Raw genomic sequence first — 14,008 nt, 5'->3', positions numbered from 1 at the left:
CAAAAAAAATTAAGTTTGTTTTTAAAAAATATTTTCAATTTCAACAATTATTTTCTACTCTAGAAAAAATAAAAGAAATTTTTCAAAAACATTTTTCATTCATTAATCAAACACTAAAAATCTTTTTCGGAAAATATTTTCTACTCACCAACCAAACATGAGAAAATAAGTCAAAAATCAACTTGTTTTCCAAGAAAACATTTTCTAGGAAAACATTTTCCTTCATACCAAACACACCCTTAGTGTAAACTCTATTATGTATAAAACAACAATCATAAAAGCTCAGCCAAAATACTTACATGAAGGAAGAGCACTCGCTGCTCATTGATGCCGCTTAGGGTCTGTCCCTATTCTCTTTATTTTTCTTTTTCTAAAATAATTAAATAGGTTAAATCTCACTAATTTTATTTATATACACGGGTCAAGTGATAAAGGGTACCAAGTAAATTATGGACTTGACCCATTAACCCACAACTAAATAAATTAATTATTTAAGAAATATCCATCAACTAAATAACTGTAGTTAAACAAATAGTTCAAAATTAAAAATATGTATAATGTATTTAAAAAAGAATGAAATGGAGTTAAAAATATGTATAATTTTAGAAAAATTTTAGGGTGCTATCTTAGGCTTATTTATACACACGAATAACCAAGAAAGTCGCGTAATTGCTAAAAGTTGACTTGTAAATGCGAAAATATGCCTTAAAATGGTGGGACTATATGTAATTCTTCCCCTACTCATTACAGAGATCCACATAGAGTTTTTTCAGAAAAAAAATTGGGTGCTCCAACACGCCAGATCTATGGGCTAATATACACGAAAAACCAAGAAAGTTGCCTAATTCCTAAAAGTTACTTGTATATACTAAAATATGCCTTGAAATGGTGGGATTATACGTACGCTTCCCCAACTCATTACAGATATCCTCATAAGGTTTTTCAAAAAAAAATTGAAGGTGCTCCGAGGCGCCAGATTCATGGGATAACACACACGAAAAACCATTAAAGCGTAATTCCTAAAAGTTGGTTCGTAAATGTGAAAATATGCCTTAAAAATGGTAGGACTATACTTAATGCAACCCCCAATCAAAACAGAGGACCACATAAAGTTTTTTCAGAAATTTTATTTGGGTTCTCCGGACACCATATCCATTGGCTAATATACACAAAAAACCTTGAAAGTCAAGTAATTTCTAAAAGTTTTCTCGTAAAGAAAATATGCCTTAAAAATGGTGGGACTATACGTAATGCTTCCCAAACTCATTACGGAGGCTCTCATAAATTTTTTTAGAAAAAAAATTGAGTGCTCCAACGCACTTGATCCATAAGCTAATACACGCAAAATATTAAGAAAGTAGCGTAAATCTTAACGGTTGGCTCGTAAATGCGAAAATCTGCTTTAAAAATTGAGGAATTATACATAATGCTTCCCCAAATCATTACAGGGTCCTCACAAAAAATTTTCAGAAAAAAATATTTTAGTGCTCCAAGGCATCAAATCCATTGGCTAATACACACGAAAAATCAAGAAAGTCGTGTAATTCCTAAAAATTGGCTCATATGAAAATATACCTTAAAAATGGTGGGACTTAACGTGATGTTTTCCCAACTCATTACGGAAGTCCATTTTTTCAGAAAATTTCTTAAGGTGCTTCAAGGCGCTAGATCTCTCGACTAATACACACGAAAAACAAGAAAGTCGTGTAATTCCTAAAGTTGGCTCGTAAATGCAAAAATATTCCTTAAAATGGTGGGACTATACATAATGCTTTCCCAGCTCATTATAGAGATCCTCATAAACTTTTTCAGAAAAACTTTTTGGGTTCTCCAATGCCCAGATCCATGGTCATTAGCACACGAAAAAACTAAGAAAATCGTGTAATTTCTAAAAGTTGGCTCCTAAATTTGAAAATATGTCTTTAAATGGTGGAACTAAACATAATTCTTCTCCAACTTATTATGGAGGTCCTCATAAAGTTTTTTTCAGAAAAAATTTTGGGGGCTCCAAGGTGCCAGATCCATGGGCAAATACACACGAAAAAACCAACAATGTCGCGTTATTCCTAAAAATTGGCTCGTAAATGCGAAAATATGTTTTAAAAAATGGTGAGACTATACGTAATGTTTTCCCAACTCTCTATGGAGGTTCTCATAAAGATTTTTCAGAAAAAATATTTGGCTGCTCCAAAGCGCCAGATCCATGGGCTAATACACACGAAAAAACAAAAAAAGTGGCGTAATTCCTAAAAGTTGGCTCATAAATGCAAAAATATATCTTAAAACATGGTGAGACTATACATAATGCTTTCCAACTCATTACGGAGGTCATCATAAAAAAATTTTGAATTTTTTTTGGTGCTCTAAGGCGCAAAATCCATGGGCTAATAAACACGAAATACCAAGAAAGTCGTATAATTGCTAAAAATTAGCTCGTAAAAGCGAAAATATGCCTTAAATGGTGGGACAATACATAATACTTCCCCAACTCATTACGGAGGTCCTGATAATATTTTTTTAGAAATATATTTTGGGTGCTCCAAGGTACCAGATGTTTGGACTAACACTCACAAAAAATTGAGAAAATCGCCTAATGCTTGTAATTGGCCCATAAATGCCCAAAAATCACTCTAAAAAATGTGAGACTGTACGTACTGTTCTCCTAACTACCTACTGTAACATCAGGCAATTTGAAATAACTATGAAAAAGCTTGAAATTGGAAATAGTCATTTTTGGAAAAATTTAAAATCTGGAAATTTGGTTAAGTGTGGGAAATCAGTGAGTTTTGGCCAACTTTGCGCAGTCATAATTCCTAGATCAGGATGAGTTAGGAGTAGTTCCAGTTATATTTGGTAATTCCTTGGAATAGCGCCAAGCTTTCCCATTCCTTCCCCATTTTTTCATGCATGTTCCTAGGTGTTATACCTATGTTCCCTAGTTGTTTCCAATACCCCAAAGTGTTTCTAAACATACCGAACTCATCTAAATACGTGTGATCATACACCTTGAATTCATAATTCAATTCAAGGCGAGTTAGTATCAAGCTAAGGTGAAGTTAGAGTCTAGTCAAGCAATGTTAAGAAGTAAGTTCAAGCAAGTCTTCCAAGCTTTTCAAGAGTCTTCATTGAACATTTTAACTTCATTCTAAGGCTCCAGTTCCAAGTTAAGTATACAGTTTCAAGTCGAGTAAAGAGTTTAAAGTTGAGTTCATTTCTCAAAGTTATTAGGGAACTATGTATTCCCAAAGAAGTTTTAAAGAAATGTTTTTACATTTAAACAAGGTTGGAAACTGAGATTTCCAAAAAAGCCTTCGGGCTAGTTTTTGAGTAATTATCTCAATCAGCAGGAAGACATATGTTTTAAAAACATAAGAGCCAGTACATTTTTGGGAGTAGTATCGAGCATCGAATTGAGGGAGCGTTCAAAGAACCCACAGCCCCAGAGAACCATGTTAGCCACCATGGGTAGAAAAGGATTATACTTTTTAGATGAATCCTTTTCCAGATAGACTAGTGGATCCATTAGGCAGTTCAGGTCTTATACCTTTGGCCGAGTATAAGATGCTCTGGCAGCGTGAGGTCGATCGCTATATCATCACTATAGCTCTCATGTCATGGCTGTCGGTTAGAGAAACTTCCACAGCAGTTATTGTATTTCATACACAGAAAATATTATATTGTATATACATCAGTTCAATTGTATTTCTATATACATCTCAGGCTTATTGTATCTTTGTATACACACAGAGTTTATAGCATGTTTTAAACAGTCTTTCTTTATATCACACTTGTTTTAAATTGCCTTATATTGAAAGAAGTCAGTCAGGTTGAGTTGAGTTGAGCAAGGTAAGCTTTTCAGTTTCTTCCAGATTTCCTTCTAGCCTATGTTGCTTAGTTTTCCAGCTCGCATACTCGTACATTCCATGTACTGATGCCAGTTGGCCTACATCTTATTATGATGCAGATACAGGTTCCCCGGATCAGCATCCTGCACGTCGTTAATCCAGCTGAGCACTCCAGAGTCAGTTGTGAGCCTCTTTGCATTCCAATTATTTTGTGTTCTTAGTTTTGTTTTATTAGGGTGTTGCGGGGTCTGTCCCCACATCCATCTCAGTAAAAGAGGCTTCATAGACAGTCAGTCAGTCAGTATTGAGTCTATCATCTATGTATATATGTAAATATTCTATTTTGAGATATGAGTCGCCTTTGTGGCTAGGTTTTATAAGTTAAGTTGTTGTGTAATATTTGCATTGCATGAAGTTATTATGTTAAGTTAGGTTTCCGCTGAGTTAAGAAATCCAGGCCAAGGGTTCGCTTATGGCCAGCAATGGTCTCCGAGTGCCGGTCCCGCCCAGGGTGTAGGCTCGGGGCGTGACAAACTTGGTGTCAAAGCAAGTTCAAGAGTTCTAGGGAGTCTATGAAGCCGTGTCTGTAGAGACCTAGTTATCGGTGTGAAGCGCGCCACATCTATGATTGGGAGGCTACAACATTTAAGAAGATTTCTTATTTCTTTCACACTCATCTTGTGCGTTAGAGTTTATCTCTAAAGAGTTTCTTCCTAATTCATGCTTGCGTGTGTTTCAGATAGTCATGCCTCCACGAAGATTTGGTAGAGGGTGTCTTCCTAGACGTTATGATGATGAGCAAGAGTTACCCTAATGTCGCGTTCAGAGAGGCAATTAGAATTTTGAGTCAAGCTGTAACTAATCAGATTGGTCAGCAGAGAGGAGCTCGACATGAAGGAGCCGACACTTCTAGGATTCGTGAGTTCTTAGGGATGAATCCTCCAAGTTTCATGGGTTCAAGCACTACTGAGGATCCAGAGGACTTCATTGAGGAGTTGAAGAAGATTTTTGATATGATGCATGTGGCAGATATTGAGCGGGTTGAACTAGCTGCGTACCAATTGAAGGATGTTGCTAGAACTTGGTTCGACCAGTGGAAGGGGAGCAGAGTTGAGAATGCACCACCTGCGAGTTGGGCCTCTTTTGAGGAAGCTTTCTTAGGGCATTTCTTTCCTCGAGAATTGAGAGAGGCCAAGGTACGTGAGTTCCTCACACTTAAGCAGGAGTCTTTGAGTGTTCATGAGTACAGTCTAAAGTTCACCCAACTATCCCGCTATGCTCCGGAGATGGTTGCGGACATGAGGAATAGAATGAGTTTGTTTGTTGCTGGGCTGTCTCGATTGTCGAGTAAAGAAGGTAGGGCTGCAATGCTTATCGGGGACATGGACATATCTAGGTTGATGGTCTATGTGCAACAGGTTGAGGAAGAGAAGTTGAGGGACAGAGAAGAGTTCAGAAATAAGAGAGCGAAGTCCGGTAATGAGTCCGGGCAGCAGAAAGGTAATTCAAACCGTTCCTCCTTTCAGCAAAGGCAAAAGGGACCTGCTCCATCATCTGCTAGAGCACCTGCGCCCATATACAAAGGTGAATTTAATAGCCAGAATTCGAAGGACTTCAGGGCTAGACCAGCATAATCTTTGGGTAGTGTGGCGCAAGGGAGTAGTAAACCTCCTGCCTGCGCCAAGTGTGGTAGGAACCACTCAGGTATTTGTCGAGAGGGCTCCATTGGTTGTTTCAAGTGTGGTCAGAATGTACATTTCATGCGAGAGTGTCCAAAGAATAGGCAGGGTAATGGGGGCAATAGAGCACAGTCTTCTTCAGTTGTTCCACCAGACAGGACGACACCTAGAGGAGCTACTTCTAGTACCGGAGGAGGAGCAAACCGCCTTTATGCAATCACCAGTCGCCATGAGCAAGAGAATTCTCCGAATGTTGTCACTGGTATGATCAAAGTCTTTACTTTTGAGGTGTATGCATTGCTAGACCCAGGAGCAAGTTTATCTTTCGTAACTCCTTATGTTGCAAATAAGTTTGATGTTCTTCTTGAAAGACTTTGTGAACCCTTTTGTGTTTCTACACCTATTGGGGAGTCTATTCTAGCAGAAAGAGTTTATCGTGATTGTCCTGTGTCCATCAATCACAAGAACACCATGGCTGATTTGGTTGAGTTAGACATGGTGGATTTCGATGTCATTCTAGGTATGGATTGGCTTCATGCTTGTTATGCATCGATAGATTGTAGAACTCGAGCAGTCAAGTTTCAGTTTCCGAATGAGTCAGTTATAGAATGGAGTAGCACTTCAGCAGTGCCTAAGGGTTGTTTTATTACGTATCTTAAGGCAAGAAAGTTAGTTTCAAAGGGTTGTATCTATCACTTAGTCCGAGTTCATGACTCTAGTGTTAAGATACCTCATTTTCAGTCAGTTCCTATAGTAAGAGAGTTTCCAGAAGTTTTTCCTGATGATCTACCCATAATTCCTCCTGAGAGAGAGATAAATTTCGGCATAGATCTCATTCCAGATACTCGTCCTGTCTTTATTCCGCCATATAAAATGGCACCAGCAGAGTTGAAAGAGCAGTTGAAAGATCTCCTAGAAAAGGGTTTCATTCGACCGAGTGTCTCACCTTGGGGTGCTCCGGTCTTGTTTGTGAGAAAGAAAGATGGTTCCCTTAGGATGTGTATAGATTACCGCTAGTTGAATAAGGTTACCATCAAGAACAAGTACCCTCTTTCGAGGATTGATGATTTTTTCTATCAGTTTCAGGGTGCCACCTATTTTTCGAAGATTGACCTCAGATCAGGCTATCATCAGTTAAGAGTAAGGGAATGTGATATTCCAAAGACAGCTTTCAGGACCCGGTACGGTCATTATGAGTTTTTAGTCATGTCTTTTGGTTTGACCAATGCACCGGCAGCTTTCATGGACTTGATGAATCGAGTCTTCAAACCTTATCTAGATACGTTTGTTATCGTCTTCATTGATGACATACTAGTCTATTCAAGGAATGAAGAAGATCATGCTAGTCATCTCAGAACAGTTCTTCAGACTTTGAAAGACAAAGAGTTGTATGCCAAGTTCTCTAAGTGTGAGTTTTGGCTTAAGTCTGTGGCATTCCTAGGCCACATTGTGTCTGGTGATGGAATTAAAGTTGATACTCAAAAAATTGAGGCAGTGCAGAATTGGTCTAGACCCACATCTCCAACTGAAATTAGGAGTTTCTTGGGTTTGGCTGGCTACTATAGAAGGTTTGTTGAGGGGTGCTCGACTATTGCATCTCCTTTGACCAAGTTGACTCAGAAGATAGTGAAATTTCAATGGTCTGAAGCTTGTGAGAACAACTTTCAGGAATTGAAACAGAGGTTGATTACAGCTCCAGTATTGACGCTACCAGAAGGTACTCAAGGTTTTGTGGTGTATTGTGATGCATCTAGAGTTGGTTTGGGTTGTGTCTTAATGCAGAATGGCAAGGTTATAGCTTATGCCTCCAAGCAGTTGAAAGTTTATGAGAAGAACTACCCAACCCATGACTTAGAGCTAGCGGCTGTAGTGTTCGCTTTGAAAATATGGCGTCATTACTTGTATGGTGTGCATGTCGATGTATTCACTGATCATAGGAGCCTTCAATATGTGCTTACTCAGAAAGAGCTTAATCTCAGACAGAGGAGGTGGTTAGAATTACTCAAGGACTATGACCTTAGTATTCTTTACCACCCAGGTAAGGCTTTTGTTATTGCTGATTCTTTGAGCAGGTTGCCTATGGGTAGCACCGCCCATATTGAAGAAGGAAGGAGAGAGTTAGCAAAAGATGTGCACAGGCTGGCATGCCTGGGAGTCGGATTTACAAATTCCGCAGAAGGAGGAATAGCGGTGACGAGCAGGGCCGAGTCATCATTAATGTCAGAAGTGAAAGAGAAGCAAGATCAAGATCCCATTTAACTTGAGTTGAAGGCAAATGTTCAAAAGCAAAGAGTATTAGCCTTTGAACAAGGAGGAGATGGTGTTTTGAGATTTCAAGGCAGATTGTGTGTACCTAGGGTAGATGGACTCCAAGAAAGGATTATGGAGGAAGCTCATAGCTCTAGATATTCCATTCATCCGGGTTCCACGAAGATGTATCATGACTTGAGAGAAGTTTATTGGTGGAATGGCATGAAGAAGGGCATTGCAGAGTTTGTTGCTAAGTGTCCAAATTACCAACAAGTGAAGGTCGAGCACCAAAGGCCCGGTGGTTTAGCTCAGATGATAGAACTTCTGGAATGGAAGTGGAGATGATCAATATGGATTTCATCGCAGGGTTGCCAAGGTCTCGCAGACAACATGATTCTATTTGGGTGATTGTCGATCGAATGATAAAGTCAGCTCATTTTCTACCGGTAAAGACTACCAATACAGCAGAAGATTCTGCCAAGTTGTATGTTCAGGAGATAGTGAGACTTCATGGAGTTCCAATCTCCATTATTTCAGATAGAAGTGCACAGTTCACTGTACAGTTCTGGAAATCTTTTCAGAAAGGCTTGGGTTCGAAAGTGAACTTAAGTACTGCCTTTCATCCTCAGACTGATGGGCAAGCAGAGCGTACTATTCAGACTTTAGAAGATATGTTGAGAGATTGTGTGATCGATTTCAAAGGCAATTGGGATGATCACCTACCTCTCATTGAGTTTGCCTACAATAACAGTTATCACTTTAGCATCCAGATGGCTCCTTACGAAGCTCTTTATGGGAGAAGATGTAGATCTCCTATTGGATGGTTTGAAGTTGGTGAAGCACAGTTGATAGGACCAGATTTAGTTCACCAAGCTATGGAGAAGGTGAAAGTGATTCAAGAGAGGTTGAAAACGGCACAGAGTCGTCAAAAATCCTACACTGATGTTAGGAGGAGGGCGTTAGAGTTTGAAGTAGATGATTGTGTTTATTTGAAGGTCTCACCCATGAAGGGGGTTATGAGGTTTGGTGAGAAGGGGAAACTTAGTCCCCGATATATTGGACCTTACCGCATAGCCAAGAGGATTGTCAATGTTGCTTATGAGTTGGAGTTACCACGGGAACTAGAAGTGGTTCATCCGATATTTCATATCTCCATGTTGAAGAAGTGGATAGGCGATCCTTCATTGAGCCTACCGACTGGAAGTATTAAGATCAAGGATAACTTATCTTATGAGGAGGTGCCTGTTTAGATTTTAGATCATCAAGTTCGTAGGTTGAGAACGAAAGATGTAGCCTCAGTCAAAGTCCTATGGAGGAACCAATTTGGTGAGGAAGCAACTTGGGAAGCCGAAGAGGACATGAAGAAGAGATATCCACATCTCTTTGAATCCGGAGGAAATGCAGATTAAGGTATTAATTTCTTTCTTAGTGCTCTTTTAATTATAATGAGCATGTCGTTGCTGTTGTTGCGTTTGCATAGGTGTTTGTAGGGTGTTTGAGTTGATGTCACACCCATAGCCTTGGTAAGAGTAACCTCATTCGAGGACGAATGTTCCCAAGGGGGAGATATTGTAACATCCGGAAATTTGAAATAACTATGAAAAAGCTTGCAATTGGAAATAGTCATTTTTGGAAAAATTTAAAATTTGGTAATTTGGTCAAGTGTGGAAATCAGTGAGTTTTGGCCAACTTTGAGCAGTCATAATTCCTAGTTCAGGATGAGTTAGGAGTAGTTCCAGTTATGTTTGGAAATCCCTTGGAATGATCTTTCCAACATCGACGAGTTTGCTCGATTCCGAGTTCGTATGAGCAAGTTATGCCCTTTGAAAGTTGGGCAGTTAGCAGGGAATCCGTCCGGAAATTTTAAGGGCATTTTGGTCTTTTCCCTAGTAATTTCTTTTGGGATTATATTGTTGTATTAGGCTGATCTTTGGATCATTTTGTCCCATTTTAAAAGAGAAGGAGTTAGGGTTCTTGAGAGTGAAGAAGAGAAGAAGAAGAGAAAGAAGAGGAGAAGAAGAGGAGAAAGAGGAGATCAAGCAAGCTCCGTCGTGGATTTTCGTCGGGGGTGATCCCTATCAAGGTATGTGATTCTTTAGTGTGGGTTGATCCTTCCCCCCACACCCCAAACTCATCATTTTTTAGAAAGATTGGATATGTTGTTGGTTTGATGTTGTTGATTGTGTTGTTGCAGCTATTGTTGGTTGTGGGACATGATTTGGTTGTGTTTTTGAGTTGAATCTAATGCATGAGGGTTTTTATGATCCTTACTGTTTGGGGGTTGAAACCATTGAAGGTAAGGGAGGTTTAGAGTTGGAAAAGGAAGGAGAAAAGTCAAGTTTCCGGGGAAAAGGGTTGAGGTATCGCGCTAGCCAGCGCGCCCCAAAAGGGACTCTGAGGTCCAGCCCTTGGGGCGCCGCCCCTACCAGAGCCCCAACCAGACCTCTCTGAAGTTGGAGGTCTGGCGCTCCGCGCCTCTCAGAGCGCCCAAGAGCGCCAAGCTTTCCCATTCCTTCCCCATTTTCTCATGCATGTTCCTAGGTGTTATACCTATGTTCCCTAGTTGTTTCCAACACCCCAAAGTGTTTCTAAACATCCCAAACTCATCTAAATACGTGTTATCATACACCTTAAATTCATAATTCAATTCAAGGCGAGTTAGTATCAAGCTAAGGTGAAGTTAGAGTCAAGTCAAGCAATGTTAAGAAGTAAGTTCAAGCAAGTCTTCCAAGCTTTTCAAGAGTCTTCATTGAACGTTTTAACTTCATTCTAAGGCTCCAGTTCCAAGTTAAGTATACAGTTTCAAGTCGAGTAAAGAGTTTAAAGTTGAGTTCATTTCTCAAAGTTATTAGGGAACTATGTATTCCCAAAGAAGTTTTAAAGAAATGTTTTTACATTTAAACAAGGTTGGAAATTGAGATTTCCAAAAGAGCCTTCGGGCTAGTTTTTGAGTAATTATCTCAATCAGCAGGAAGACATATGTTTTAAAAACATAAGAGCCAGTACATTTTTGGGAGTAGTATCGAGTACCGAATTGGGGGAGCGTTCAAAGAACCCACAGCCCCCAAAGAACCATGTTAGCCACCATGGGTAGAAAAGGATTATACTTTTTAGATGAATCCTTTTCCAGATAGACTAGTGGATCCATTAGGCAGTTCAGGTCTTATACCTTTGGCCGGGTATAAGATGCTCTGGCAGCGTGAGGTCGATCGTTGTATCATCACTATAGCTCTCATGTGATGGTTGTCGGTTAGAGAAACTCCCACATCAGTTATTGTATTTCATACACTGAAAGTATTATATTGTATATACATCAGTTCAATTGTATTTCTATATACATCTCAAGCTTATTGTATCTTTGTATACACACAGAGTTTATAACATGTCTTAAACAGTCTTTCTTTATATCGCACTTGTTATAAATTGCCTTATATTGAAAGAAGTTAGTCAAGTTGAGTTGAGTTGAGCAAGGTAAGCTTTTTAGTTTCTTCCAGATTTCCTTCTAGCCTATGTTGCTTAGTTTTCCAGCTCGCATACTCGTACATTCCATGTACTGATGCCAGTTGGCCTGCATCCTATTATGATGCAGATACAGGTACCCCGGATCAGCGTCCTGCACGTCGTTGATCCAGCTGAGCACTCCAGAGTCAGTGGTGAGCCTCCTTGCATTCCAATTATTTTGTGTTCTTAGTTTTGTTTTATTAGGGTGTTGCGGGGTCTGTCCCAACATCCATCTCAGTATTAGAGGCTTCATAGACAGTCAGTCAGTTAGTATTGAGTCTCTCATCTATGTATATATGTAAATATTCTATATTGAGATATGAGTCGCCTTTGTGACCAGATTTTATAAGTTAAGTTGTTATGTAATATTTGCATTGCATGAAGTTATTATGTTAAGTTAGGTTTCCGCTGAGTTAAGAAAGCCAGGCCAAAGGTTCTCTTGGGGCCAGCAATGGTCTCCGAGTGCCGGTCCCGCCCAGGGTGTAGGCTCGGGGCGTGACACCTACGGAGGGTTTCGTAAAGGTATCACAAAGAAATTGTTCGATAGCCATATTATTAAATATTCATGGAGTAATACACAAGAAAAACTAAGAAAATCATCTAAATACTCTTAATTGACCCTTAAATGCACAAAATGGACTCTTAAATTTGTGAGACTATACACAGTTCTCCCTCAACTCCCCATATGGAGGGCTTTATAAAGGTCTGCGAAGAAGTCATATGGAAATCATATCATCAAAATATTCATAAGCTAACACAAACGATTTTTTTTTTAAAATCACCTAATTCCTGTAAATTGGCCCCTAAATATCCAAAATGGACTCTAAAAATTGTGAAACTATATGGACTACTCCCTCCAGCTCCCTATATATGGAGGATATCGTAAAGGTTTTGCAAAGAAATTAATCGTCCACAAGCCATATCATTAAAATATTTATGGGCTAACAAACACGAGAAACTGAGAAAATCGCCTAGTTCCTGTAAAGTGACCCCTAAATGCCCAAAATATTTCCCAAAATGGTGAGGCTTCATATACTGCTCCTCCAACTCTCTACGAAGGGTTTCGGCGCTTCCTTGTCGGGCTGACTTAACTATAAGAAACTAAAGTAATGACTATATATATATTTCCTTTCACTATTTTTTAATTTTAAAAAATATTTATATAAATAAACATTCTTATCATATTTACTATTTTTTCTATAGTTTGAAACAATTACATATTATTTCACTAATTAATAATTTCATACAGAATTTCAAATCAAATACACCTAGATTGCTTCTAAATACTCTCTGAAATACAAATACTTAGGGAGCTAGCGAGAGAGGAAAAGGGGTGAGCGAGAGGGGAAAGAAGTGAGCGAGAGAGGAGAGAGGAGAGAGGAGAGAGGCGAGATCCCAGATACATGTGAATCACACTAGATAAATGCATCTATGCTACATAGGAAGAGAGGGGAGCGAGAGAGGAAGAAAGGAGAGCAAGAGATGAGAGATGCGACGAGAGAGTTAGTGTATATATCCTAGATACATGTGAATCCATAATTAAATGTTATTTAACGACTTTTGGAAGTCGCCACTAAATAGTGATTTTTTGTAGCGAACATTCGCTACTACACTAAACAAAAATGCTAACAAAAATCTTATTATATATTTATTTTAGTAGAATCCTTGCTACAAGTTAAAATGCTACTTAATTATAGTCAAAGCGTGTTCATAGAAAATGACATTCATATTTAAAACAAACCAAAGAAAAAACAATAGCAACACGCATACTTAAATTAAAACGAAGGGAGTACAAATTAAATGAAAGAACATGAAAATTAAACCCTAAAATTTAGCAAAATCCATGATATCTTGGTCACTTGCAAGTTTATCCATGTACTTTTCCTCCAATTCCATTTGCACGACAATTCCAGTCTCACATTCAGTATCATACAACCAAAAAACTTGGCTATGTCTTGACCCAAAAAGCATTAATGTTGGTATTCCCCAACCAAAATCAGTTTTTTGTATGGGGAACCTACATAAACTTGCGCATGTAAAATTCACAACTTCATTGTCTCCTCCCCACTCTAATCCGGCGTAACTATCCTTGTATAAGTCGATAACCAAAGAAATTATTTCATCCGGAGTAGCTTTGACACATTTACTGATAATCACTTGAATTGACTCTTTTATGAGTTTTACAATGTGATGCAACGACTCCATTTTTGTTTCATCGTCGTGTTCAAATTTTATTGGAATATCGATGATAAGATTCCCAAAAGAATTAGCAATTTCAGGAAAAGTTGCTACCTTACCACGCAAGTTAAGTGGAAATGACATTACAGACCGTTTCAAATGTGAAGTACTTCCTGTGGAACGGATAAGTGACCTCCATAAAAGTGTTGTAATCATCTCAACTCGCGAAGGTTTGAAACTCAAACCTTCGCCAGTTGTTGAGTCAAATTTTTCTCTGAGCCTCAATATTGCATCTTCCTCAAAAACAAACTTTCTGGCAATTAACTTAGAGTTTGTACGTTTGCCTTCGTCAACCGGAGGCTCAAGAATGGTTGTTAAATCTTTGTAAGGGAATAGAGTGCCTAAATTGAAGTTCATGAAGTTGATCTCCTTAGAAGGAGTACCAAATTTGCACACTTTAGCCCATTCGTAAATGATTTTGAATGTGGTGCATCCGTCCATAGCAGGGTGTGCATGGCTAATAGCTAGGGCTAGACCACCACATTCAAATGTTGT

General features: G+C 38.9%; 2 protein-coding genes across 4 annotated transcripts in view; both read right to left on the bottom strand.

Moving 5' to 3' along the window:
• The window catches only part of LOC125868052 (2-alkenal reductase (NADP(+)-dependent)-like), a 167,387-nt gene that overhangs the window by 29,378 nt on the left and 124,001 nt on the right, over nucleotides 1–14,008 (bottom strand). The gene's annotated exons all lie outside the window — the stretch shown is intronic.
• LOC125868059 (acetyl-CoA-benzylalcohol acetyltransferase-like) lies at nucleotides 12,821–14,002 on the bottom strand (the record flags this gene model as incomplete). The annotated part of the gene is made up of 1 exon (XM_049548658.1): nucleotides 12,821–14,002. A coding segment is annotated over one exon (903 nt), but the record flags the coding sequence as incomplete, so codon positions are not given.

This window comes from Solanum stenotomum, chromosome 6 (genome assembly GCF_019186545.1).
Source record: "Solanum stenotomum isolate F172 chromosome 6, ASM1918654v1, whole genome shotgun sequence".
Taxonomy (NCBI): Eukaryota; Viridiplantae; Streptophyta; class Magnoliopsida; order Solanales; family Solanaceae; genus Solanum; species Solanum stenotomum.
Note: the sequence above shows the minus strand (reverse complement) of the source record. Positions and strands in the feature narration are given on the sequence as shown.